This window comes from Morchella sextelata, assembly GCF_020137385.1.
Source record: "Morchella sextelata strain SCLS chromosome Unknown scls_17, whole genome shotgun sequence".
NCBI lineage: Eukaryota > Fungi > Ascomycota > Pezizomycetes > Pezizales > Morchellaceae > Morchella > Morchella sextelata.
In genome coordinates, this window is record NW_025408632.1 from 579,745 (window position 1) to 607,376 (window position 27,632).

General features: G+C 47.4%; 8 protein-coding genes across 8 annotated transcripts; 6 read left to right on the forward strand and 2 right to left on the reverse strand.

The window, feature by feature from the left end:
• Window positions 1–882: 882 nt before the first annotated feature.
• H6S33_004276 (uncharacterized protein) lies at window positions 883–1,587 on the forward strand (the record flags this gene model as incomplete). The annotated part of the gene is made up of 1 exon (XM_044835619.1): window positions 883–1,587. One exon carries the CDS (start codon window positions 883–885, stop codon window positions 1,585–1,587), a length of 705 nt encoding a protein of 234 aa, XP_044691014.1.
• Window positions 1,588–2,597: 1,010 nt separating this feature from the next.
• Window positions 2,598–3,071, forward strand: H6S33_004277 (uncharacterized protein; the record flags this gene model as incomplete). The annotated part of the gene is made up of 1 exon (XM_044835620.1): window positions 2,598–3,071. One exon carries the CDS (start codon window positions 2,598–2,600, stop codon window positions 3,069–3,071), a length of 474 nt encoding a protein of 157 aa, XP_044691015.1.
• Window positions 3,072–3,482: 411 nt separating this feature from the next.
• On the reverse strand, window positions 3,483–7,662 carry H6S33_004278 (uncharacterized protein; the record flags this gene model as incomplete). The annotated part of the gene is made up of 3 exons (XM_044835621.1): window positions 3,483–7,003; window positions 7,057–7,585; window positions 7,660–7,662. The coding sequence occupies 3 exons, from the start codon at window positions 7,660–7,662 to the stop codon at window positions 3,483–3,485; spliced, it is 4,053 nt and encodes a 1,350-aa protein (XP_044691016.1).
• A 1,009-nt stretch (window positions 7,663–8,671) lies between these two features.
• H6S33_004279 (uncharacterized protein) lies at window positions 8,672–9,745 on the forward strand (the record flags this gene model as incomplete). Its single annotated transcript, XM_044835622.1, has 1 exon — window positions 8,672–9,745. The coding sequence occupies one exon, from the start codon at window positions 8,672–8,674 to the stop codon at window positions 9,743–9,745; it is 1,074 nt and encodes a 357-aa protein (XP_044691017.1).
• Window positions 9,746–13,716: 3,971 nt separating this feature from the next.
• On the reverse strand, window positions 13,717–14,946 carry H6S33_004280 (uncharacterized protein; the record flags this gene model as incomplete). The annotated part of the gene is made up of 1 exon (XM_044835624.1): window positions 13,717–14,946. The coding sequence occupies one exon, from the start codon at window positions 14,944–14,946 to the stop codon at window positions 13,717–13,719; it is 1,230 nt and encodes a 409-aa protein (XP_044691018.1).
• A 498-nt stretch (window positions 14,947–15,444) lies between these two features.
• H6S33_004281 (uncharacterized protein) lies at window positions 15,445–17,910 on the forward strand (the record flags this gene model as incomplete). The annotated part of the gene is made up of 1 exon (XM_044835625.1): window positions 15,445–17,910. The coding sequence occupies one exon, from the start codon at window positions 15,445–15,447 to the stop codon at window positions 17,908–17,910; it is 2,466 nt and encodes an 821-aa protein (XP_044691019.1).
• A 1,132-nt stretch (window positions 17,911–19,042) lies between these two features.
• H6S33_004282 (uncharacterized protein) lies at window positions 19,043–20,921 on the forward strand (the record flags this gene model as incomplete). Its single annotated transcript, XM_044835626.1, has 3 exons — window positions 19,043–20,191; window positions 20,293–20,631; window positions 20,688–20,921. The coding sequence occupies 3 exons, from the start codon at window positions 19,043–19,045 to the stop codon at window positions 20,919–20,921; spliced, it is 1,722 nt and encodes a 573-aa protein (XP_044691020.1).
• Window positions 20,922–21,220: 299 nt separating this feature from the next.
• H6S33_004283 (uncharacterized protein) lies at window positions 21,221–24,802 on the forward strand (the record flags this gene model as incomplete). The annotated part of the gene is made up of 1 exon (XM_044835627.1): window positions 21,221–24,802. One exon carries the CDS (start codon window positions 21,221–21,223, stop codon window positions 24,800–24,802), a length of 3,582 nt encoding a protein of 1,193 aa, XP_044691021.1.
• Between the last annotated feature and the right edge of the window lie 2,830 nt (window positions 24,803–27,632).

Here is a 27,632-nt window from a genome sequence, read left to right on the forward strand (position 1 = left end):
CCGATTGATTCCAGCTATCCCTCATATATCCACCGGTCCAAAAGCACTCCCCTCCGGCGGTTTGACGCTCAGGGGGTTATTATTGGGGTCGAAAACGTATTTTTTAACTAGGAAAACCGCAACTCCGCATTTGGTCGCATATTGATCGCACCGCACCTCATGGGTGCGCACCGCAGTTGACATTAGTGTACAGAGGGTATTGGGGTATCTACTTGGCCTTTTCTCTTACTCCCGTAAATGCTTGGCATGCCCGTAACACTTTGCCATCCGAGACCTCTGAATAGCCGACGCTGACGATTATCCACCAGATGGCCGATGGAGAAGAAACATCGACAGGGAAACGTGCATTAGAGTGGATAAATAGGTTGAGGGGTTTCAGTGGGTTTAGGAGTTTGGGTTACGGACTTAGGAGTTAAATGTTCTTGGTTGTTTTTCAGAGTCTCGGCCATGCCCCGAGTGTATTCTGTATTATTAGAAGACTGGGTCCTCGAGACATAAGCGAGGGATATAAATACTGTGTCATTCACTGACTAGCCAAACCATCATCGGCGAAATCAGAGTCTTAACAATATAAATCGTTGATACGCGAGTTACAACTTTATTTGACTATACTTTTGGAAATACTTTATTCTATCGTGACTTCGAACTCTACCTGAACTATTACGTCGAAAACGGTCGAACATCATACGCTAACTCTAGTGAATCTTTGTTGATAACGTAGCTCGCGGGGCCCGTATCGGATCAAGGAGAATCATACTCGAGATTGACTGAAGAGACCTTGGAGACTTCTACCTTTGTAGCTGTTAGCCGAACTCTGAGCTCTGCTCAGTGTACTCTTGTGGTCTGGTACGCATCCCTCACACAAACCAACGAATAGCCGAGATGGAGGAGCGTCTACGACAACATATGTCGGTAGCACCCTCCATGGTGAGTATTCCCGTGGACCCTAATGCACCCCAAACGGTTCCTGTTGGCAATGGCAAGAACCCCGAAAACGCTGGCCCAGTAGGAGGAAATGCTGGTCCCGTAGGAGGAAATGGAGGCAGGCAACCGGAGGATGCCGGCCCGGTGCAGGGGAATAGTGGCAGGAAACCGGTGGGAGCTGCCCCCGTCGGCGGGAATGGTGGAAATCAACCTCCCCAGAATCCACCAAGAGGAAATATTGGGGGAGATCCAGAACCCTTCGACGACGATGACGACGATAACAGCGAATGGTCGCATGGTCGGAAGAATTGGAGAACGAACCGAGGCGAGAACCGGAATTCGGCGCCGCCCGAAGACGAGGATATGGTAGATTCGCTCGCCAAAATACCCTTTGAGTTCGATAATGCTAGGAAACACAACCTGCGACATTGGCTCATGGAGTGCGAAATCTACTTCGAGCAGAAGCCCAAGAAGTTCCGAACGGACAGGAACAAAGTACTGTTCGCTGGAACGTATACGTGTGGGTTGGCGAAAGAATGGTTTATGGAGTACATCGAGACCAAGATGCTAGGTCCAGCAGCCGCAGCCTACGCTACTTGGACTCGATTCCGTCAGGAGATCAGAAAACGTTTCCTAAGCACTCAGGAAGCTATGGAAATGTGAGGGATGCGTACCAGACCACAAGAGTACACTACGCAGAGCTCAGAGTTCGGCTAACAGCTACAAAGGTAGAAGTCTCCAAGGTCTCTTCAGTCAACGTCGAGTATGATTCTCCTTGATCCGATACGGGCCCCGCGAGCTACGTTATCAACAAAGATTCACTAGAGTTAGCGTTTGATGTTCGACCGTCTTCGACGTAATAGTTCAGGTAGAGTTCGAAGTCACGATAGAGTAAAGTAATTCCAAAAGTATAGTCAAATAAAGTTGTAACTCGCGTATCAACGATTTATATTGTTAAGACTCTGATTTCGCCAATGATGGTTTGGCTAGTCAGTGAATGACACAGTATTTATATCCCTCGCTTATGTCTCGAGGACCCAGTCTACTAATAATACAGAATACACTCGGGGCATGCCCGAGACCCTGAAAAACAACCAAGAACATTTAACTCCTAACTCCGTAACCCAAACTCCTAAACCCGCAGAAAACCCCTCAACCTATTTACCCATTCTAATGCACGTTTCCCTGTCGATGTTTCTTCTCCATCGCCCGTCTGGTGGATAATCGTCAGTGTCGGCTATTCGGAGGTCTCGAACGGCAAAGCTACCTACTCAGGCCTCTTCCCACATCGCTTTCCCACATAGCAGAGTCCTCTCATGCCCACGGGTACCACCGATAGGTACTCGGTCGGCTGGCAGCTTGCGCCGATTTGCTCCGGGTGGTCCGATCTTCGATCCGATTGATTCCAGCTGTCCCTCATATATCCACCGGTACAAAAACACTCCTCTCCGGCGGTTTGACGCTCCGGGGGTTATTATTGGGGTCGAAAACGTGTTTTTTAACTAGGAAAACCGCAACTCCGCATTTGGTCGCGTATCGATCGCACCACACCTCGTGGGTGCGAACCGGAGTTGATAGTGGTGTTGCCATTTAGTATCAAAGGGTATTGGGGTATCTACTAGCCTTTCTCTCACTCCCATAAATGCTTGGCATGCCCGTAACAGGAAAACGCGATGAAGATGCAGCAGTTCAAGTACTCTGCTAACATCGGGGACTACCTGACGAGGATGGAGATTATGAACCAGCATGCCCAGATGAAAGGGGCATCCTACCGCGCCGCCTTGCTCCAAGGACTACCAAATGAAATGCGGGAGCGCCACTCACGCTTCGACCCAACTGATGACGACTCCGAGTACATCCAACAGTTGGAACGAGCCGGTAAGGCTCACGAGGCCTATCAAGAGCAGATGAAGATGTTGGGGAAAGCGGAGTCGAGAGGAAGGGAGTCGAATAATGGTGGGAACTCGCGGCAGAAAGAGAAGGGGTTTAAGATCAAGGGGAGGGCTCAGACTGAGGAGAAAGAAGAGGGGCAAGATAAGAAGAGCACCAGCAAGAACAAGTCGGGGAATAAGCCAATTGTAACGGGGACTGTGGGCGTAGGAACTATGAAGCCAAGGAATACAACCGAGGCGAAGACGTGGACGTAGGAGGTTCGTGGACTATGGACTATGGACTATGGGGCCGAAGGGTACACCTAAGGCGAGAACGGGGACTGTGGACTATGGACTATGGATGGTTGTACCTGGTCTAGTATACCGGGTAAACCCTGTGACATAGCGCGAACCAAATAGTATTCGTAACTGTGAAGTACAGAGGCTGCATAAAGAGAAAAGGAAAAGAAAGAGAAACAAGAAATCACGAGACAAGGCCCCCCTTATATATCCATACCCTATCCCAATGCTGACTCATACCCTCGCATAACAGAAACAGAAAGAACATAATAGAAACCCGCCTCGCTAAACCCAACCACACTGCATAATCCTTCTCCCCTTATACCCAGACAACTCACATAGCCAACCCGCCTAGCTGCCATTACAGACCACTCCCCCCTCTAAGGCCTACCTCCTGGTAGGCTTAGGCTTCCGTGGATAACATTCATGAAATCGTTTGACGATATCGGGCGAGTGTTCGACATCCGACAATGACTGCCACGAAGCTTCATCATAACCAATATACTTTAGCAAGTATTCAAATCTTCCCCGACGATCCCTGGAATCCAAAATATCCTCAACTTCCCACTCCTCCTGTTCTTCAACTTCGACCGATGGTGGTGGTAACTGTTGTTGTCCTGGTAAAGGATCGTTTGCTGCAGACGACAATAAAGAGACATGGAATATGGGATGGATTTTCATAAAACGAGGAAGTGCTAGTTCGTAGGCATAGGGACTAACAATTCGTTTAATAGCATAAGGTCTGAGACGTTTCCAATCAAGTTTCTTTGAGGGTCGCTTAGTAAGGACATGACGTGTTGATAGGAAAACCTTATCTCCCACACGATAGTAAGGAGCGGGAGTCCGACTGGTATTGGCAGACTCTTCTTGAATCCTTTGTGCTCGGAACAACTCATCTCGTAGAAAATCTAATACCTCCTTCATCTCCCGTGCGATACCATTAGCCTGATCCTCTGCTGTCGTCCTACCATGTTCTAAAGGACCGAACGTCATTCTTGGATTCCGTCCTGAATTGGCAAAGAAAGGAGATATCTTTGTTGTTTCTGAAGCGTGATTGTTGGTCGCAAATTCAGCCATTGGTAACCATCGAGCCCAGTCATCTTGTTGATAGGAAACATAACTTCGAAGATATTGTTCCATTACAGCATTGATCCTTTCCGTCTGTCCATCCGTTTGGGGGTGAAATGCGGTAGAGAACTTTGGCAATATTTCTAGGCGATCGCAAAGGGACCTCCAAAACTCCGCAACAAATTGTGTTCCTCGATCAGATACCATAGTTTCAGGTAGTCCATGTAATTTCCAAACATTTTCAATGTATAGCCTCGCTACTTCCTTTGAATCCGCCTCTTTAGTTGTCGGTATAAGGTGTCGCATTTTAGTCAACCTATCTACCACAACCAGGATTGCATTGTACCCATTGCTTTCAGGAAGATCTGTAACAAAATCCATTGACACATCCGTCCATGGTCCATCAGGTATTGGCATGGGGCGGAGTACTCCAAAGGGTGCATTGCGTAGTGCCTTGCTACGGGCACACACATTGCAATTCCTAACGTACTGGTCGACATATTTTCGCATCTGTGGCCAGTAGTACTCTCGATTCAGGAGTTCCAGAGTCTTCGCTCTGCCTGGATGGCCTGCCGATGGGTTGTCATGGTGTTCCTTTAGGAGTCTTAGCCGAAGATCGTTGTCATCCGGTACATAGAGTGCGCCACGATAAAGTAGCCGACCGTTATTGTCTTCCGTACATTCGGCAAGCGAAATCTTATTCGAGTAACGGACGCCATTCCGAAGCATTGTAAGGACTTTGTTTGGGAAACTGTCAACTTGGTAAGCATTTAAAAACAACTCTTCTACAGTGGACATTCCTTCAGCGGATTCATTTGAAAAAGAACCCGCGAACAAACTTAGCTTTGCATCTAAATTTTTTCGTTTCAACACCACTTGACTCTGATGGGTCAACCGCTCATCCCCTTCTTTAGGCAGGTCACCCGACCTCCTAGTCAATGCATCTGGTTTCGCCCCTTGTTTTCCTGGTCTAAATTGAATAACGAAATCGAAACGTGAAAGAAATTCAGACCAACGGGCTTGTCGACGGTTTAATAACTTTGTTGACATAAAATATTCGAGGTTCCTATGATCGCTGAGGACTTCGATTGGGAATTGTGCCCCTTCCAAATGATGTCGCCATTCCTCAAAACATCGTACAATTGCCAGAAGTTCTTTGTCATAGATTTCATAGTTGCATTCCGCAGGGGAATGCTTCTTTGAGAAGAAAGCAACTGGATGTAAAATTCCTTCATCATCACGTTGGGACAGGATTCCAGCAGAAACATAGTCGGATGCATCGGTTTCTATTACGATTTTCCGATCCGGATCGAAGTGCGCTAGGATGGGTGCTGTGGTGAACATCTTCTTCAATGTCTGGAATGCTCCCTCCCTTTCATCCGTCCATTCGAATTTGACATTTTTCTTTGTTAACGCTGTGAGGGGAGCAACAATTTTCGAATATCCCAAGATGAACCGTCGATAGAAATTCGCAAAACCCAAAAATACCTGAACATCGTGAAGATTCCTTGGTATAGACCATTCTAAAACATCAACAACTTTCTTCGGGTCCATCCTATTCCCATCAGGGGTGAGAATAAGGCCAAGATACTTTGTTTCCTGGACCATGAATTCACATTTTTCAGGCTTAAGGTGAACATGATTCTCATCAAGTACCTTCAAAACCTTCTGAATGTGTTCCTTGTGTTCCGACAGGGTTTCCGAATATATCAGAATATCATCCAGATATGCCGTTACGAATTGGTCAAGATAAGGTCGTAGGATATCATTGATCCAATGTTGGAATGTGGCCGGAGCGTTGGCTAATCCAAATGGCATTACTGTGTACTCGAAATGTCCATAACGAGTCCTAAACGCTGTCTTCCATTCATCTCCCTTAGCTACCCTGATCTGATTATATCCCCAACGTAGATCCAGCTTGGTGTAGTATTGCGCTTTTGATAACTTGGTCAGGGTTTCCTTTAACAATGGTAACGGATATCGATTTTTGACCGTGATTGCATTGAGACCTCGATAATCCACACAGAGCCGGAGAGTCCCATCAGTTTTCTTTACGAACAGTATGGGTGCTCCCGCTGGCGACTCACTGGCCCGAATAAATCCCTTAGGTAGGTTTTCATCAAGGTATTCCCGTAGTGCTTTTAGTTCGGTTTGGGAGAGACCATATATCGGTCCATACGGTGGTCGTTTACCTTCCTCCAATACGATCTCAATATCATGTGACGGCCGATGTGGTGGAAGGACTGAAGCATCATATTCTTGGAAGATATGGAGACGATGGTGAAACTCCTTTGGTACTAGTTGCTTGACGTCGACAGTGGATTTCTCAACTGCTGAAACGACAACAGTATGATGTTCCGGTAGAGGGATCGATATTCCATGGACAGTGACTGTCGTTCCACTGAGTGAACAGTGTTGACAACAGCTTTGAGAGTCAAAAATAAGTAAATTTTTCTTCGGCCGAATCGTAACATCGTGACGTCGCATCCAAGGTATTCCCATTACAATTGGATAGTGTCCCAGCTTCGTTACAAAACATGATGCAGTTTCCCGATGACCATGGATATCCAGCGACACATTGACAATATGGGTGATCTTTCCTGATTCAATAGGCCTCCCATCCATAACATCTACCTGACGAGGTACTTTAAGGCGGGTCATTGTAAGATTATTGTGGCGTACGAAAGATTCGTCAATAAAAGCGTATCCAGAGGCTCCGGTATCAATAAGGGCATAGGTGGGTATAAAAGAGTCGGGATTCTGAGAGACCGAACAGGTAACAACAAGAGAGTCTTCGGACATCTTGTCCTCAGACACAGCAGCAGCAGAAATAACAGAGACTGGTGGCGGGTCTAGCCCCTTTGGTTTGCCATTTTTTACCAAAGGGGCTGACCTTTTAGCGCCGGCTTTGGGGACCCATTTTCAAGTGGCTTTTCTCGCCAATTGCTGATGGTACGGGGATCGTTGGAGCGAGGGGCGAGGTAACGAGACTTAGCGGAGACATGGCGACGTGGGGGTTTGACTGTGGTGGCAGAAGCGGAGACACGGGAACGAAGGTCAGCGATGGTGGCATTGGCTTGGGCCTCCCAAGCCTTTGCAACAGAGGTGATGTGAAGAATCTCATCTTCAGCATCAGCGAGATTCTCGTCAGCGGTGGCGAGACTTTCCTGATGTAGTGCCAGGCGATACCGAAGCTCCTCCTCTTCGGCCTTAGACTCCTCAAGCTCGCCCTTGAGAGCAACGATAACTTCATCGCGGCCCCGGATAGTCTCGGTAGAGTCTTCCTGGCATTCGGACAAGGTTTGCAATAGATCGGCAGCCTTTTCGTCAGCTGCTTCAAGTTCCTTGGTGAGGCCGATAATGACCTCTTCTTGGACCGTGTCGATAACGGGTTCGGGGATTTCGGAAGGCTTGGTGAAAGCCTCCAAACATTCAGCAATGAGAATATGGGCCTCGGTAAGTTCATCACCGAAGTCTATATCCGCTGGAAGAGGACCATATGTGGTCAAAAATTCTGAAAGACGCTGCTACAACGTATCTTGAGTGGTGTCGGACATGGTCACGACCAGAGCTAAACGAGGCGGTGTTGTATTGGTTGGCTATAGAGGATGCAACCTAAGTGTAACGGGGACTGTGGGCGTAGGAACTATGAAGCCAAGGAATACAACCGAGGCGAAGACGTGGACGTAGGAGGTTCGTGGACTATGGACTATGGACTATGGGGCCGAAGGGTACACCTAAGGCGAGAACGGGGACTGTGGACTATGGACTATGGATGGTTGTACCTGGTCTAGTATACCGGGTAAACCCTGCGACGTAGCGCGAACCAAATAGTATTCGTAACTGTGAAGTACAGAGGCTGCATAAAGAGAAAAGGAAAAGAAAGAGAAACAAGAAATCACGAGACAAGGCCCCCCTTATATATCCATACCCTATCCCAATGCTGACTCATACCCTCGCATAACAGAAACAGAAAGAACATAATAGAAACCCGCTTCGCTAAACCCAACCACACTGCATAACCCTTCTCCCCTTATACCCAGACAACTCACATAGCCAACCCGCCTAGCTGCCATTACACCAATATACCACGACTATGACGAAGCCACCAAAGGAATTCCACAGCCGGTCCGAGACCAGCGAAAGACCGATGGTGTCTGTGTGCGATGTGGCCGAAAGGGTCATCTTTGGAAATGGTGTCGTTCAGATGCTAACAGCAGTGCATCTATCTCCTCTTTCTCCCGAAAGCGTACCCGTGATGACGATGGCGACCACGATATGGAACCACCGGAACCCCAACCTCAGAAAAAGCGTATGAGGCACCGTGCTAGAAAGCCGGCTGCTACGGCTGCTGCGGAGTATACCAGTGGGCAAGCGTTTGTACGAGAACGCGGATCGGAATCGGAGATGGATTTCGATGAGGATTTTTAAAAGGGGACTCTGATGAGTCAGGTCAGGAGTATCCCCAGATTGCTATGTTATCACTGACAGAAAACAACAAAAAAAATATGAAAAGAAAAGGGCAGGAAGGGAGAGCGTCCCAACCGGAGAAAAAACAGAAAATTTTGGAGGAACCCATTCACGGTCCTCGACCTATCGTTAATCAGTTCCTTTGTTTTGCGGAAAAATGTTTACCTTGTAAGGTGTTGTTGGATACTGGCGCAACTGGTCCTGTTTTGTCTGCTGTTTTTGTTGATAGATTTGAGGTCCCGAAGGTGAAACGAGACGTCCCGGCCCGGGTATTTGGATTTACGGGAGAAGTTATGAAGGGCACGGGACACGCCTTTACACAACCGTTAATTATAATGTCAAGGGGGCATCAAACACAGTTGTCATTCGAGATCGCCCCCCTCCCACTTGGCATCGATGCAATATTACCGAACTGGTGGTTGAAAGAACATAAGCCGGTTATAGGGGCAAATGGGGAAGTTTCCTACGATGGTGAGAACTGCAAGAGTCGATGCTTCACTGACAAGGAACCTCAAATAGAGATAGACGGAGGAGTACTGGACGATCCGGAGGCCCAATTCATCGGTAGCATCTGCTTACTGGAAGATGAATCGGTTAAACTCCGTGAAACTCTTCCCTCTTCGCTCCATGGGTTCCTTAAAGTCTTCCTACCATCAGAAGCAGATAAATTACCACCGCATCGATCTTACGACCATGCGATAGACCTCGAACCAGGAAAGCAGCCACCATGGGGACCCGTTTACTCCCTATCCGAAGTCGAGTTGAAGGTGCTTCGGGAGTACCTGGATAAAATGTTGCGATTGGGAAAGATTAGGACAAGCAAATCCCCGGCAGGAGCCCCAATCCTATTTGTGAAGAAGAAGGACGGTAGTCTGCGACTTTGCGTTGACTACCGTGGACTTAACCGTGTGTCCATCAAGAACAGGTATCCACTACCGCTTATGGATGAGCTGCGAGATCGAGTGGCAGGCGCGGTTATCTTCTCGAAGATTGACCTGAAGGAAGGTTACAACCTCATCAGGATTAAAGACGGCGACGAGTGGAAGACAGCCTTTCGTACGCGGTACGGGCATTTTGAGTACCTCGTCATGCCTTTATCACGGGGACCGTAGACGATAGCCTGTGGTGCCAAGGAATACAACCTAGGTAGTGACGTAGACGTGGACATAGACGTAAAGGTATACTTTGACTATAGACTATGGGTGGCTCTACCTGGTATGGTAAACCGATTGGAGCCCTATGACGTAGTGCGGACAAAGAATAGTATTCGTAGAATAAATACAGAGGTTGCGTAAAGAAGAAAGAGAAGAAGGAAAACAGACAAAAGCATGAAACAACGCCCCCTTATATATCCACCCATAATCCAACGATGACTAATACCTTCGCGTAACAGAAACCCAAAGAACATAATAGAAGTCCCCATTACAAATCCTAATTCCACTACACGATACCTCCTTCCTTTATCCCAGTTCATCACCTAGCCGAAATACATAGCTGCCGTTACAGACCACGCCCCCCTCTAAGGCCTACCTCCTGGTAGGCTTAGGCTTTCCTGGATAACGTTCGTGGAATCGTTTGACGATATCAGGTGAATGCTCAAGGTCCGATAGTGGTTGCCAGGAGGCTTCATCATATCCCATATACCGTACCAAATACTCAAATCTTCCTCTTCGTTTCCTCGAATCCAAGATATCTTCAACCTCCCACTCTTCCTGTCCTTCAATTTCAACTGGAGGTGGAGGTAGTTGTTCCTGACCGGGCAAGGGATCATTGGCTACGGGCGACAATAACGAAACGTGGAATACTGGATGTATTTTCATCGAACGAGGAAGTTCTAATTCATAGGTATAGGGATTGACCATTCGTTTAACGTTATACGGTCCAATACGTTTCCAGTCGAATTTCTTGGAAGGTCGTTTGGTTAGAATATGACGAGTCGATAGGAAAACCTTATCTCCTAAATGATATCGAGGAGCTGGAGTCCGATTCCTATTGGCTGATTCTTCTTGTATCTTTTGCGCTCGAAACATCTCTTCTTTTAGGAAATCTACTACATCCTTCATTTCCCTTGCAATATGATTCGCTTGATCCTCCGCCATCGTTCGACCATGTTCCAAAGGGTCAAAAGTCATTCTTGGATTTCTTCCTGAATTGGCATAGAATGGGGAGACCTTTGTTGTTTCGGAGGCATGATTGTTTGTTGCAAATTCAGCCATTGGTAACATTCGAGCCCAATCATCCTGTTGATAGGAAACATAGCTTCGGAGGTACTGTTCCATTACGGCATTAATTCTTTCCGTTTGTCCATCTGTTTGAGGGTGGAATGCGGTAGAGAATTTTGGTGATATTTCCAATCGATCACAAAGCGACCTCCAGAATTCTGCAACGAACTGTGTTCCTCGATCGGATACAATAGTATCTGGTAATCCGTGTAACTTCCAAACATTATTGATATATAGCCTCGCTACTTCCCTTGAATTTGCCTCTTTAGTCGTCGGTATTAAATGTCGCATCTTGGTTAATCTATCTACCACAACCAAGATTGCATTGTATCCATCGCTCTCAGGGAGATCAGTCACAAAATCCATCGAGACATCTGTCCAGGGTCCATTGGGAATCGGCATGGGGCGAAGTACTCCATAAGGTGCATTGTGTGATGCCTTGCTACGGGTGCACACATTGCAATTCCTAATATACTGATCGACAAACTTCCGCATCTGTGGCCAGTAATATTCTCGACTTAGGAGTTCCAGAGTCTTCGCTCTACCCGGATGTCCTGCAGAGGGTTTGTCGTGGTATTCTTTTAAAAGCCTTAGTCGAAGGTCATCGTCGTCTGGTACATATAGCATGCCTCGATAAAGCAGCCGACCGTTGTTATCTTCCATACATTCGGCAAGTGAGATTTTGTTTGAGTGGCGTATGCCATTCCGAAGCATATTGAGGACCTTGTTTGGGAAACTATCCACTTGGTAAGCTTTTGAAAATAACTCCTCTACAGTGGACGCTCCTTCAGCGGATTCATTTGACAAAGAACCCGCGAACAAACTTAGCTTGGTATCCAAATTTTTTCGCTTCAGAATCACTTGACTCTGATGCGTCAACCGTTCATCCCCCTCTTTAGGTAGGTCACCTGACCTCCTAGTCAATGCATCTGGTTTTGTTCCTTGTTTTCCTGGCCGAAATTGTATAACGAAATCGAAACGTGAAAGAAATTCGGACTAACGGGCTTGTCGACGATTTAATAATTTTGTTGTCATAAAATACTCAAGATTCCGATGGTCGCTAAGAACTTCAATTGGAAATTGAGCTCCCTCCAGATGATGTCGCCATTCTTCAAAACATCGTATAATTGCTAAAAGTTCTTTGTCATAAATTTCGTAGTTGCATTCTGCGGGAGAATGTTTCTTGGAAAAGAAAGCAACTGGATGTAGGATTCCTTCGTTGTCACGTTGAGATAGGATCCCTGCTGAAACATAGTCGGATGCATCGGTTTCTATTACAATTTTTCGATCCGGATTAAAATGAGCTAGGATTGGTGCCGTTGTAAACATTTTTTTCAAAGTTTGAAATGCCTCCTCCCTTTCATCCGTCCATTCGAATTTAACGTTTTTCTTTGTTAAAGCTGTAAGCGGAGCAACGATTTTTGAATATCCTAGAATAAATCGTCGATAGAAATTTGCAAATCCTAGAAATACTTGAACATCACGAAGGTTTGTCGGTGTAGTCCATTCCAAAACATCGACGACTTTCTTTGGGTCCATTCTATTCCCATTCGGAGTAAGTATTAGACCCAGGTATTTTGTTTCTTGAACCATAAATTCACATTTTTCAGGTTTAAGGTGAACATGATTCTCATCAAGTACATTTAGAACCCTTTGAATATGTTCTTTATGTTCTGATAGGGTCTCGGAATAGATAAGGATATCGTCTAAGTATGCCGTTACGAATTGATCGAGGTAGGGACGTAGAATATCATTGATCCAATGCTGAAACGTGGCAGGGGCATTAGCTAATCCAAATGGCATTACGGTATATTCGAAATGTCCATATCGAGTCCGGAATGCTGTTTTCCATTCATCTCCCTCCGCTATCCTGATTTGATTATATCCCCATCGTAAATCCAATTTAGTATAGTATTGTGCTCTTGACAACTTAGCCAGGGTTTCTTTCAACAATGGTAATGGATATCGATTTTTGATTGTAATCGCATTTAGGCCTCGATAGTCAACACAGAGTCGAAGGGTTCCATCGCTTTTCTTTACGAATAGTATGGGTGCTCCTGCTGGTGATTCACTGGCTCGAATAAATCCTTTGGGTAAATTTTCGTCAAGATATTCTCGTAGTGCTTTTAACTCAATTTGAGATAGGCCATATATAGGTCCATAGGGTGGTCGTTTGCCTTCTTCCAATACTATCTCGATGTCATGGGATGGTCGATATGGTGGGAGAATTGAAGCATCATATTCTTTGAACATATGGAGACGATGGTGAAATTCCTTCGGTACTAGTTGTTCAATATCGACAGTGGATTTTTCAGTTGCTGAAACGATGACCGTATGGTGTTCTGGTAAGGGAATCGAAATGCCATGAACAATAACAGCAGTTCCACTGAGTGAACGGTATTGACAACAGCTCCGAGAGTCAAAAACAAGTAGATTTTCTTTTGGTCGAATCGTAACATCATGTCGTCGCATCCAAGGTATCCCCATCACAATCGGATAATGTCCTAACTTCGTTACAAAACATGGCGCAATTTCTCGATGACCATGAATGTCTAGCGAGACATCGATAATGTGGGTAATTTTTCCTGACTTAATAGGCCTTCCATCTATAACGTCTACATGGCGGGGTATTTTAAGGGGGGTCATTGTAAGATTGTTGTGGCGTGCAAAAGATTCATCAATAAAAGCATATCCTGATGCTCCGGTATCAATAAGGGCGTAGGTAGGTATAAATGAATTTTTATTCTGTGAAATCGAACAAGTTACTACAAGTTGATTTCCATCCATTTCCTCCTCTGATACCGAAAAACCAGAAATACACATCCTAGAAAAATCCTTAAACGGTCCCTGGGCTAAGCCACTTAGTGCAGGGACAAATCTTTTGCCGACTCGTTATCGCTTCCATCATTTTCTTCCACTGTCAACGCTGCTCCTCTCATCACAGGCCTCCTTGGTTGATTTCCAGTTGCCCTCGCTTGGGGGCAATCCCTAACCATATGTCCAACACCTCCGCAATAAAAACATCGGCCCTCAACTAAGCGGGCGTTTCTTTCGGTAGGGGAGGGGCGACGACGCCCTCCAGATAGATCCATTGGTACATCACCTCCCGGGCGGGATGAGGGGTGACTTTCAGTAATAGGTGCATTGGCGACTGGGGCGGCAGCGCGGGGAGCAGAAACAGGACTTGCTGGTGAAGGACGAGGGGCCTGAGTAGTAGTAGTAGTCCAAGGTTTTTTACTTCCTCGCTTAGCTTCTGCCGCTCGGCGACGGTTATCCAACCGTTGCAGAAGTGTCGCACAAGCATTTACCGTTGCAGGAGTATCATGATGTATCATTGATTCATCAAGTTCCGCATTAATACCTTCCATCAAAGCCTCAATCGGAGAGACTTCATCCATACCCGACTCAGCAGCATATCGTTGGAACTCAGCAAAATAATCGGCGAACGTTCGGTTTCGTTGACGGATATTCCTAAGATTCCTCCTAGCCGTACGCATCCGATCGGGATCCCCGAAAGCAGTATCCAAAACCTCATAAATTCGTAGCATAGAGGGTAAAGCAATACCTTCTTCGCCAACATATTGTAAAAACTGATTGGCGGCAACGCCTTCCAATCTACTGAATGCATAGGATAGTTTAGACTGTAGTGTAGGATAGCGATCGGCATTTCCCAATAGCTTAATCTTCATTTGTTGCTTAAACAGGTGTAACCTTTCTCGATCACGATCCCCCTTGAATACCTCAGGGTCTGGAAGCTTCTCCGACCGATAGGTAGTATCTGTAACGGGTGGTACTGGGGGTGCAGGTGGAACATTGTCTTCGTTGGGTGCTTGCACAGGGGCGACAGCTTCAACAGGAGCCTGTTGAGCTCGGGCAGCAGCAAGATCTTGCTCAAACCTTCTCCTCGCCCTCTCGGCCTCCGCTTCTACCTCTTGTAAATCCGTTGCGTATTGAGCAAGACCATGTCGGCACTGTTGGAGAAGTGCATAGGCTTCAGTTCCAACAATATCATCGACCTGTGGATGCGCTTGAAAAAGGGCTTGGAGACTATCGCTGAGTTGTTGATAATCAATAGGTGCATGTTCCGACATTGTAAACTATGGTGTTGTATTGGTTGGCGATAGAGGACGCAACCTACGTATCACGGGGACCGTAGACGATAGCCTGTGGTGCCAAGGAATACAACCTAGGTAGTGACGTAGACGTGGACGTAGACGTAAAGGTATGCTTTGACTATAGACTATGGGTGGCTCTACCTGGTATGGTAAACCGATTAGAGCCCTATGACGTAGTGCGGACAAAGAATAGTATTCGTAGAATAAATACAGAGGTTGCGTAAAGAAGAAAGAGAAGAAGGAAAACAGACAAAAGCATGAAACAACGCCCCCTTATATATCCACCCATAATCCAACGATGACTAATACCTTCGCGTAACAGAAACCCAAAGAACATAATAGAAGTCCCCATTACAAATCCTAATTCCACTACACGATACCTCCTTCCTTTATCCCAGTTCATCACCTAGCCGAAATACATAGCTGCCGTTACAGCCTTTTGGGCTGGCAAATGCACCGGCGACCTTCCAGAACATGGTGAATGATGCGCTGAGGGAATTCTTGGATCAAGGTGTAGTAGTATACCTTGATGATATCCTAATATATAGCAAATCTCGAGAAGAACATAGGGAGCTGGTCGGCAAAGTACTTAGCAGGCTACAAGAATACAACCTGGTCGCCAACCCGAAGAAATCGTTCTTCGAGCTCACCGAAATCGGGTTCCTCGGATACATTCTTGCCCCAGCAGGCGTCACTATGGCACTGGATAAGGTTATGTCTGTTACGAATTGGCAAGCCCCGCGCAGCGTTAAAGAAGTACAAATCTTCATGGGCTTTGCCAACTTCTACAGAAGATTTATCCACAATTTCTCCGGAGTCTGTAAACCCATTACCGATTGTCTCAGGGGAGATGCTAAGAACTTTGTCTGGTCTATGACGGCCCAAGCAGCCTTCGAAAAACTCAAAACCCTGTTTACGTCTGCGCCGATCTTGGTCCATTTCTCTCCAGATCGCCAGACTATCGTGGAAACGCACGCAAGTGATTTTGCTATTGCCGCAATTCTATCCCAGGTTATTGACGGGAAGACTCACCCTGTTGCCTTTTATTCTCGAAAGCTTAACCCAGCGGAACTCAACTACGACGTCTGGGATAAGGAGATGCTAGGAATTGTGTCAGCCTTCAAGCAATGGCGTCACTACCTTGAAGGACCTAGGCGAACGGTCCTCGTCTACACGGATCATAAGAACTTGGAATATTTCTCAACAACCAAGGTTCTTAACCGACGACAGGCAAGGTGGGCTGAGTCTTTGGCGGAATTTGACTTTAAGATTATTTACCGCCCGGGAACCAAAAATGGGAAGGCAGATGCACTATCGCGACGGCCGGAGTACCGTCCTGAAGGGGGAGGCACGCTTGGGAAACAGCCGATAGACAGGTTCTTTAAGCCCGGACAGTTGGCGGAGGAAGAGTTTGTGGTATCAGCAGTGTCGCTTGCCTCCAAGGGAGTGATTGACTGGTCTAAGAACTTTCTAGATCATGTCAGGCAGGCGGCATCGGGAGACCCGACATGGGTAGGATTGAAAGAGAGAGTTGAGCAGGTAGAGAAGCTGGGGGAAATGAAGGATATCGCTGAGAAAGACGGGCTACTCTTCTATAAGAACCGACTCTACATTCCGGCAGACGACCGCATCAAGATCCGAATTGCACAGTCAGAACACGATTCGAAGGTGGCAGGACACTTTGGACAAGACAAAACTTTGGAACTCATTACGCGCAACTTCTATTGGCCAAAAATGAACGAATGGATTGACGATTACGTTCGGTCATGTGACGAGTGCCAGCGCAACAAACCCAGCCGCTATAAGAAATACGGTGCGCTTCTTCCACTGTCCACACCACATTCCGTCTGGCAATCGATATCAATGGACTTTGTCGTGCAGTTACCGGAATCAAAAGGATACAACCAAATCTGGGTAGTAGTCGATACGTTCTCAAATATGTCGCACTTCATCCCCCTAGTAGCAGAAACGACCGCGCAGGATTTAGCGAAGATATTCCTCGGTCAAATCTGGCGACTCCATGGGCTGCCTCTTGATATAGTTTCCGACAGAGATGCCAAGTTTACTTCAAGCTTTTGGGCATCCCTTATGGAATTGTTGGATGTGAGGATAAGAATGAGTACGGCTTTCCACCCTCAGACCGATGGGCAAACAGAGCGAGTCAACCAAACCCTCGAGCACTACTTACGAGCGTTCTGCAACTATGAGCAAGATGATTGGGCAGAGTTACTCCCGTTGGCGGAGTATGCTTACAACAACTCGGTTACCACCGCCACGGGTCAATCTCCGTTTTATACCAATTACGGTTATAACCCAAGAACCAACTGGCCAACAGAAGCCGAAGTGGTCAACCCAACTAGTGACCTGTACGCTCACTTCATCCGAGGGGTTCATGATTCTGCTCTCACTCGCTTAACAGACACCAGGGAGAAGATGGGGAAATACTATGATCGAAAAAGGGATGAACCGCCTAACTTCAAGGTGGGAGACATGGTTATGCTCAATGCGACCAATATCAAGACACGTCGCTCCACCAAGAAACTCGATCACAAGAAACTCGGCCCGTTCAAAATCATCCGACTAGCCGGGAAACGAGCCTGCGAACTGGAACTGCCGCCACAAGTCAAGATCCATAATGTGTTCCATATTGAACTCTTGGAACGGTATCGACAGAGCAGTATCCCAGGCCGTGAACAACGTCCCCCAACTCCCGAGGAGGTCGATAAGGAAGGAGAGGTGCTGTACGAAGTGGAAAGTATCGTGGGGAGTCGGAAAAGCAGAAGAGGATTAGTGGAATACCTGGTGAAATGGCGGGGCTATTCGATGAGTGACTGTACGTATCAAGTCATGGACGCTATGGATGAGGAAGTACTTGACCTTGTCCGCGACTTCCATCGAAGGAACCCCAAGGCCGTGAAGGACCAACGCCTGAGACTATAGAGGTACCCTACGGGGCTAAGTCCTTCCCCTCCACAGACACCGCGGGTGATATGTGGAGCAGGTTTACTGGAACCATAGTCTGTCAGAAGATGTCCCGAGACGTGACACCCTGGAAGGGGGGTGAGCTGTTACGGGCATGCCAAGCATTTACGGGAGTGAGAGAAAGGCTAGTAGATACCCCAATACTCTCTGTACGCTAATATCAACTCTTGACCACACTCGCGGAGTGTGGTGCGACCAAATTACGACCAAAAAACCCAGAGTCATAAAAAACACGTTTTCGACCCCAATAATAACCCCCGGAGCGTCAAACCGCCGGAGGGGAGTGTTTTGGTACCGGTGGATATATGAGGGACAGCTAGAATCAATCGGATCGAAGATCGGACCACTCGGAGCGAATCGGCGCAAGCTGCCAGCCGACCGAGTACCTATCGGCGGTACCTGTGGGCATGAGAGGACTCTGCTATGTGGGAAAGCGATGTGGGAAGAGGCCTGAGTAGGTAGCCTTGCCGTCCGAGACCTCCGAATAGCCGACGCTGACGATTATCCACCAGACAGCCGATGGGGAAGAAACATCGACAGGGAAACGTGCATTAGAGTGGATAAATAGGTTGAGGGGTTTCAGTGGATTTAGGAGTTTGGGTTACGGAGTTAGGAGTTAAATGTTCTTGGTTGTTTTTCAGGGTCTCGGGCATGCCCCGAGTGTATTCTGTATTATTAGTAGATTGGGTCCTCGAGACATAAGCGAGGGATATAAATACTGTGTCATTCACTGACTAGCCAAACCATCATTGGCGAAATCAGAGTCTTAACAATATAAATCGTTGATACGCGAATTACAACTTTATTTTGACTATACTTTTGGAATTACTTTACTCTATCGTGACTTCGAACTCTACCTGAACTATTACGTCGAAGACGGTCGAATTCTATACGCTAACTCTAGTGAATCTTTGTTGATAACGTAGCTCGCGGGGCCCGTATCGGATCAAGGAGATTCATACTCGACGTTGACTGAAGAGACCTTGGGGACTTCTACCTTTGTAGCTGTTAGCCGAACTCTGAGCTCTGCGTAGTGTACTCTTGTGGTCTGGTACGCATCCCTCACAGCCAGGCAGCACAGAATGCTCTGATGGCGGAAGCTCTTGAGTACATGAGGATGGAGGTCAACTCTGTTCAGGAAGAACTCCGGAAGTATGCGGAGAGAGATGAACTGGATGCCGATGCCATGGAGATTGAGTGGACCAACCCGGCCACTCCACCAGACTTTGTGGCCGAGATACAGAAAGCCCTTGATGAAGGAAGACTGGTGGTGGGTAGACCAGCAACTCCGGCACCAAATCCAGGCTCCAGGTCCTCTTCCAGAGCAGCCACCAGGACAATGCAGCGGAAAACCAGTCCCTTCGCAGCATTTCCGGTCAGATCCAGTAGGAGAGTTGTTCCTATTATCCAGCCAGCGGTGGGAGCATCTCCCTTACCTCCTAGCCGCTTCGCAGGAGTAAATCCATTTCTTGGATTAGCCGACCGATCCTATGATTTTGAGGGAGAACTCTACCCAGGTGCAGGCCGAGGACCTCCCAGTCCGCTAGCCAGGAACCCGGGAAGGTTCACCATGTCTGGGGCCGCTCAACCAGCAGCAACCTCACCACTGGCCAGCAACCCGGCACCAGTAGCACCTGTGGCCCCTCCTGCTGCGGCCGCTGCTCCCCCTCCAGCCAATGTACAGGGAGGAAGCGGTGGAAACCAGAACCCTCCACCTCCTGTGGCTCGCGCTCCCGCCCCTGGAGATTCAGATAGTTCTGACAGTTCAGACTCGGAACCAGAAGGTGGTGACAGAAGAGGCTGGCGGAGATATCTTAAGAAGAAGTTGGAGAAGCAGCAAAAGGATTTGTTTGCTATGATGTCCCAGCAGTACCGACTTCCGGCCAGCTCTCCCCCTTCCTCAGCCACCAGGGCCCGAGAGCCAAAGGCACCACCACCCTCCAAGTTCCAGGGCAAGGCGGAGCAAGTGGAAACTTTCATCCGGCAATGTGAGAATGTGTTCTCCATTGAGAGCCTGTCATTTACCTCTGAGGAGGTTAAGATCCGATATGCAGGCAACTTGATGGAAGGAGAGGCAGCGATCCGATGGTATGAGGCATACCACAATTCAATTGATCAAGCCTCCGCCAACCGCCTTGCTGGAATGACGGTGACTTTGGATCTGAGATGGAAGCGCTGGGATTCCTTTGTGGATGCTTTTAGAGCAGCCTTCGGTGAAGCCATCTCTCGAGATGATGCTGTAGCCCAATGGAATACCCTTACCCACACAGCCCGAGGAGGAATAGACCTCTTCCTGAATACTATTATTCAGCTGATGTGGAAGACTGGCTATGAGGTCAGTTGGTGGATGATAAGATCAACAATTCCCTCCTGGCGGACCTAGGCATGAGTTGGGCTCTTTTCAATCCCAAGCCAAAGTCCTTGATGGAGCGGATAGCTGCTCTAAGAGAGTTAGGGCACACCCATGAGAGGTACCAAGGGATGGCAGCCAAGAAAGCGCCCCCTCGGACCAAGAAAGATCCTCCTGCTGAGAAGGACCGGCAGCCTAAGTGGAAAAGAGAAGCTGCAAGCTCCTCCGGACCCCAGAAGACTCCCGGACCTAAAGACAAAGCGGCGGAACTGAAGGGTATCCCGGGGGATATTCTAGAAGAAAGAAGGAAAGCAGAAGTATGCTTGAAGGTATGACCTTTCGGTACTCCCTATTGGTAGAGTGCATAGACTGACTTGTGCAATAGTGCGGCAAGTCCAGACACAAATGGACCGATTGTTGGTCCAAGGAACCTACTGTTGTCCGAGTGGCAGCAGTGAGAGTACAAAAGCGGAAAAGAGGGAATGGCAAGTCCAGCTCTCAGAAGAAGGCTAAAGTGGCTGCTGTAGTAGCAGAGGATCCACTTGTTGTAATCCCGGAGGTTACAGAAGATTTTGTTTTTCAGCCTGAGCAAGACTCGGACAATGAAATCATCTGGTAGAAAAGTGTCTGTCTGAGTCTATGTTTACTAGTTTTCTTTTATATGGGTTTTTCGGTTTCTATGTTTCTCTTGAATAAATTATGATTGTGTTTCCGCCTATTTGATTGCTTCAAGCACTCTGAGGATGGGTTTAAGACCCGAAACAGCTGGTCTGTCAGTGCTCTACCAAAGTTATATTTGCTACTAAGACACTTCCAAACCAAGGCTAAAAACACTACTACACAATATATCTGCTATATTATCGCTTGGGAATAGAACCAAAGGATCTCTGATCTTAGTAGTGCCCGAAGCTATTAGCTATGTTGAAAAGACAAAGAGAAACAAGTTTAGAACCCGCTGTTAAGCAAAGAAGGTTGGAACAGAGGCTTCCCTCCTTACCAGCACATGGAAAAAGACCTATACTGAAGGCAGGACTGTCATGGACAGTCAAAGGAAAGGATGAAGGCGCCCAAGGGTCTTTCCTGTTTGACACCGGTTGTACAGGAGCAATCCTCAACCAGAGTTTTGTCAGAAAGCATGGAATTCCCTTAGTGCGGCGGGATCAACCTCTGACAATGTTTGATGCTCAAGGAGATGTCATGATGGGAGGAGGTGAGTATTACACTCACCCGGTCCGCATGATTATGGGAGATCATAAAGAGACACTCCGATGGGAAGTGGCTACTTTGGAAGAAGGAATGACCGGTTACTTGCCAATTAGTTGGGCTAGGAAGCATACCCCGGACATTAACTGGGAACTCAACACCATGAGCTGGAGGAGTGACTACTGCAAGCAGAATTGTCTCCCAGCGGCCACCAAGATCGAACTGATCTCTCCATACCAGATGCTGGAAGAAGAAGAGACAGTCTATCAATTGGTTGGGTCAGTATGGCATGATGAGGACGGAGGTGATATTGCTGAGAAAATACACCACCTATACCGGAATTGGGCTGATGTGTTCAGTCAAGAGAAGATTGAGGAAATGCCGCCGCATTCCCATAATGATTTGAAGATCAAACTCTTGCCTGGTACCGCTCCCCCATTTGGCCCGCTGTACCCATGTTCCGCTCCAGAGTTGAAGGCCCTCCGAGAGTACCTGGACAAAGAATTGTCTTCAGGAAAGATCTCTAGATCAAACAGCCCTGCTGCGGCGCCCATATTGTTCATTCCTAAGAAGGATGGGACATTGCGGATTTGTGTGGATTACAGAGGTTTGAACAAGGTTACTGTCAAGGACAAGTACCCGCTGCCTATCATGAGTGAGCTCAGAGACAGGTTGTTCAAGGCCAAGATCTTCACAAAGATAGACCTGAAGAACGGTTTCAATTTGATCAGGATAGCTGAAGATGATGAGTGGAAAACCGCTTTCAGAACCCGCTATGGACTGTATCAGTATAATGTGATGCCATTCGGTTTATGCAATGCTCCCTCCGCCTTCCAGGCAATGATCAATGATGTGTTAAAGGAACTACTGGATGAAGGAGTGGTTGTCTATATCGACGACATCCTCATCTACTCGGAGACTGAGAAAGAGCACGAGCTATTGGTCAAGAAGGTACTACAGAAGCTTAGGGAAGCTAAGCTCTGTGCATCGATCAGTAAGACATCCTTCCATGTCCGAGAAGTAGAATACCTAGGCTATCACATCTCGGAAGAAGGAGTATCTATGTCAGAAGATAAGGTGGAGGCAGTTAAGGAATGGCCGGTCCCTGAGAATATCAAGGCAGTACAGGCATTCCTCGGATTTGCAAACTTCTATCGCCGTTTTATTGAAGGCTTCAGTAAAGTTTGCAAACCATTAACTGACCTTTTGCAAAAAGACAAGAAATGGTATTGGACGGCAGCACATGAGCAGGCCTTTGAAGAACTCAAGAGGCTGTTCACAAGCGCTCCAATCCTTCTTCATTTTGACCCTAGTAGGAGAACGGTGGTCGAGACAGATGCCAGTGATTTTGCCAAGGGAGCAGTGCTCTCTCAGTATGGGGACGATGCAAAGCTACATCCGGTGGCATTCTATTCTAAGAAGTTCTCCCCTGCTGAGATCAACTATGACATTCATGATAAGGAAATGGGAGCTATTGTAGCCTCTTTCCGGGAATGGGAACACATGCTCAAATCTTGTGAGCAAGAGATCACGGTTTTCACAGACCACAAGAACTTGGAGTATTTTAACTCTACCAAGGTTCTCACTAGGCGGCAAGCTAGATGGTCTGAGGACCTCGCAGGCTACAATTTCAAAGTTGTCTACAGACCGGGAGAAAAGAATGGCAAGACTGATGTGCTATCTAGGCGCTGGGATCACCGCCTTGGAGAGGGAGGTGAAACTCTGCAGCCGGAGCCACAGAGCTTTTTTAGGCCAGGTCAATTGGTTTTGGATCCTGCAAAGCTAGCGGCTGTCAGGGTGAATCAATTGCAGAATACATTCTTAGAGCGCCTATATGCAGCAGCTAAAGAGGATAGTTTCTGGCAGGAACTGCACCGCTCCCTGGTTGAAAGGAAACCAAATTTGGACCAGAACTTGTCGGTCAAGAACGGTCTCATCTTCTACAAGAATCGATGGTATATACCCAAAGACAAGAAGCTTCACATGGAAATACTGTCCGATACCCATGACTCTAAGGTGGCTGGTCACTTTGGCCAATTTAAGACACTTGAGTGGGTGAAAAACAACTTCTTTTGGCCCAACATGGATAAGGATGTTGAGGAATATGTCCGGAGCTGCGACAGCTGCCAGAGGAATAAGACCTCCAGACATAAGAAGTTTGGTATGCTCCAACCGTTGGAGATACCCTATCGGCCATGGACTTCCATCTCTATGGACTTCATTGTGGGATTACCGGAATCTAGTGGGTTTACAAAGATCTGGGTAATAGTGGACCGCTTTTCGAAGATGGCACACTACATCCCTCTTCCTACCCTCAATAAAATGGAAGATTTGGCTAAGTTGTTCTTGAAGGAAGTTTGGAGACTCCATGGTTTACCTGATGACATAGTCTCGGACAGAGATAGCAGGTTCATCTCTCACTTTTGGCAATCTCTCATGAGCCTCCTCAATGTGAAGCTGAAGATGTCCACATCTTTCCACCCCCAAACGGACGGTCAAACAGAAAGAGTTAATCAGACCCTGGAACATTACTTGCGGACTTACTGTTCATATCAACAGGATGACTGGGCAGAACTGTTGCCTTTGGCAGAGTATGCTTATAACTCGGCGGTCTCTGAGTCTACCAAAGTATCGGCTTTCTATGCCAACTATGGTTATGAGCCCAGGACCAACTGGCCGGCCCCAAAGGAAGGAGTAGAATGGAACAATCCAGCGAGCGAGGTCATGATTTCTCAATGGGAATCTATCTGGCAGGCTATGAACGCCAGCTTGGGTAAAGCAAGATTAAGGATGGCCCGGTGGTATGATGCTCATGCCCTGGCACCGCCTGAAATCAAGCCCGGAGATGAGGTTATGTTGGACCGGCGCAATGTGCAAACAAAGCGGCCTTTGGGAAAATTGGATCAGAAGAAGATGGGACCCTTCAAGGTCTTAGAAGCTATTGGTACCCGTGCCTACAAGCTCTCTCTTCCTTCCCAAATGGGAATCCACCCGGTCTTTCATGTCTCTCTTCTGGAACCTTACAGAGCACCGGTAGATCCTGAGAGAAGAGTTCCACCACCGGAAGCCGAAGAGATTGAAGGAGAACAGAACTGGGTTGTCCGAGAGGTAGCTGATAGCCGGGTCAATAAGAAAAGGAGACGAGTGGAATACCTAGTGCTGTGGGAAGGTTATGAAAACGAGGATGCTACATGGGAACCTTGGGAGCATCTCAAGAAGAGTGCTGAAGAAGCCCTTCGGGATTTCCATATGAGGTATCCTAAGAAACCCAAGGACAAGCGGATTGTTGGGGTGTAGATTATTTCCCTTTGGTTTTCATTTCCTTGCATATCACGGAGTTTCTTGTCATATAGAATGGATGGTAATAGAATGGTTATAGATCTCGGAGACCAAGATCCTGGAAGAGGGGAGTGGTGTAACGGAGCCATTTCAACTGTCTGGTGTATGAGTACACACAGGGCCCGGTTACATGCTGAGAGTTATTGTTAGAAGCCAGTTGAACGGTGATATGCAAGTACCGGCAGTGTGGTTAGCTACCAGCTGTTAGAGTTACTACATTCCGGGCGCTAGGAAGGGGATCTATTCATGGGAGCAATGACTGACGAGTCTATGCCTCGCCAGTGACTAGAAGACCGGCCAGAGTGAAGCTCTGATTGTCCGGTGATCCTCTGTATCCTCTGAGTATTGTAAGTCCGCCGAAGGGCAGGGACTATGCTAGGGAAGTCTACAATAAGAGAAAGCTCTACAGCAATGATTAAGCTTACACCTGAGCAGCAGCTCATTTATGCAGGTCCTCGGTTGTGCGACAACCAAGGCTGCAGGTGTTAATAAAGGCTTTGACTAAGGGTGGTTGCCTTGGGTATCGGAAACACCTGCTGACGCTTAGAGAAAAGCGGGGTAGCGGCGGTATTGTTTCCGGTACTGAGGAAAGGCCCACCGGAACTTAGTAAGGAGTTAGGAGCAGAGAATAGAGGCCTTCGGAGTATAAGTACTCAGGTTCATTCTCGCCCTTCAGTCCTGTTCTCTCCAGTCTTCATCAGAAAAGAAACCAAGTTCTTATCGGTAGCAGGGCCCTTAAAGATTATTGAGTTCTAGCGATAGTATCTTTGAATAATCTGCAACCTGATTGTCTATCTTGCACGGCCGTCTCTATTCTACTTCATTCTATTTCTCTTAGAAGAGACCCCCGTTACATTATCCACTCTAATGCACGTTTCCCTGTCGATGTTTCTTCTCCATCGGCCATCTGGTGGATAATCGTCAGCGTCGGCTATTCAGAGGTCTCGGATGGCAAAGTGTTACGAGCATGCCAAGCATTTACGGGAGTAAGAGAAAAGGCCAAGTAGATACCCCAATACCCTCTGTACACTAATGTCAACTCCGGTTCGCACCCACGAGGTGCGGTGCGATCAATATGCGACCAAATGCGGAGTTGCGGTTTTCCTAGTTAAAAAATACCTTTTCGACCCCAATAATAACCCCTGGAGCATCAAACCGCCGGAGGGGAGTGCTTTTGGACCGGTGGATATATGAGGGATAGCTGGAATCAATCGGATGGAAGATCGGACCACCCGGAGTGAATCGGCGCAAGCTACCAGCCGACCAAGTACCTATCGGCGGTACCTGTGGGCATGAGAGGACTCTGCTATGTGGGAAAGCGATGTGGGAAGAGGCCTGAACGGCCGATGGAGAAGAAACATCGACAGGGAAACGTGCATTAGAGTGGATAAATAGGTTGAGGGGTTTCACTGGATTTAGGAGTTTGGGTTACGGACTTAGGAGTTAAATGTTCTTGGTTGTTTTTCAGGGTCTCGGGCATGCCCCAAGTGTATTCTGTATTATTAGTAGACTGTGTCCTCGAGACATAAGCGAGGGATATAAATACTGTGTCATTCACTGACTAGCCAAACCATCATCGGCGAAATCAGAGTCTTAACAATATAAATCGTTGATACGCGAGTTACAACTTTACTTGACTATACTTTTGAAAATACTTTATTCTATCGTGACTTCGAACTCTACCTGAACTATTACGTCGAAGACGGTCGAACACTCTACGCTAACTCTAGTGAATCTTTGTTGATAACGCAGCTCGCGGGGCCCGTATCGGATCAAGGAGAATCATACTAGACTTCTACCTTTGTAGCTGTTAGCCGAACTCTGAGCTCTGTGTAGTGTACTCTTGTGGTCTGGTACGCATCCCTCACACAAAGCTACCTACTCAGGCCTCTTCCCACATCGCTTTCCCACATAGCAGAGTCCTCTCATGCCGACAGGTACCGCCGATAGGTACTCGGTCGGCTGGTAGCTTGCGCCGATTCACTCCGGGTGGTCCGATCTTCGATCCGATTGATTCCAGCTGTGCCTCATATATCCACCAGTCCAAAAGCACTCCCCTCCGGCGGTTTGACACTCTGGGGGTTATTATTGGGGTCGAAAACGTGTTTTTTCTGACTCCGTGTTTTGGTCGTATATTGATCGTACCACACCCCGAGGGTGCGGTCCAGAGTTGGCATTAGCGTACAGAGGGCATTGGGTTTCTACTAGCTTTTTCTCTCACTCCCGTAAATGCTTGGCATGCCCGTAACAGCGGGGCCCGTATCGGACCAAGGAGAATTCTACTCGACGTTGACTGAGGAGACCTTGGAGACTTCTACCTTTGTAGCTGTTAGCCGAACTCTGAGCTCTGCGTAGTATACTCTTGTGGTCTGGTACGCATCCCTCACAGTTATATAAACAGCTGATTGTTTCACGGAATTGGTTACCTTTATTTTTTTTTGTGTCTCGATACTATTATTGTCAATGCATTTCCTTTGTATCGCATCACTAATCTAGAAACAGAAGAGCCAGGTAAGAACCTATTAGATCATCGGCAGTTCAGAGAAACACTTTATCAACAGCTTATTGAAGGGGGTTCTCAATCATCGAATGTTGCCTTACCACGGCGCAAAGTCAAAGAGTTACCTAAAATCAGACTACAACCCGGAGACCACCAAAAGATTAAACTACCAACAGATATAGGGAAGCGGGCCCATTGTACTTACTATCTATGGGTCCGACAAAAGGCAAAGGAATCCGGAGCGGGAGGGTTGAGGTGATTTGGCACTTCTGTTAGTGGGAACACTGG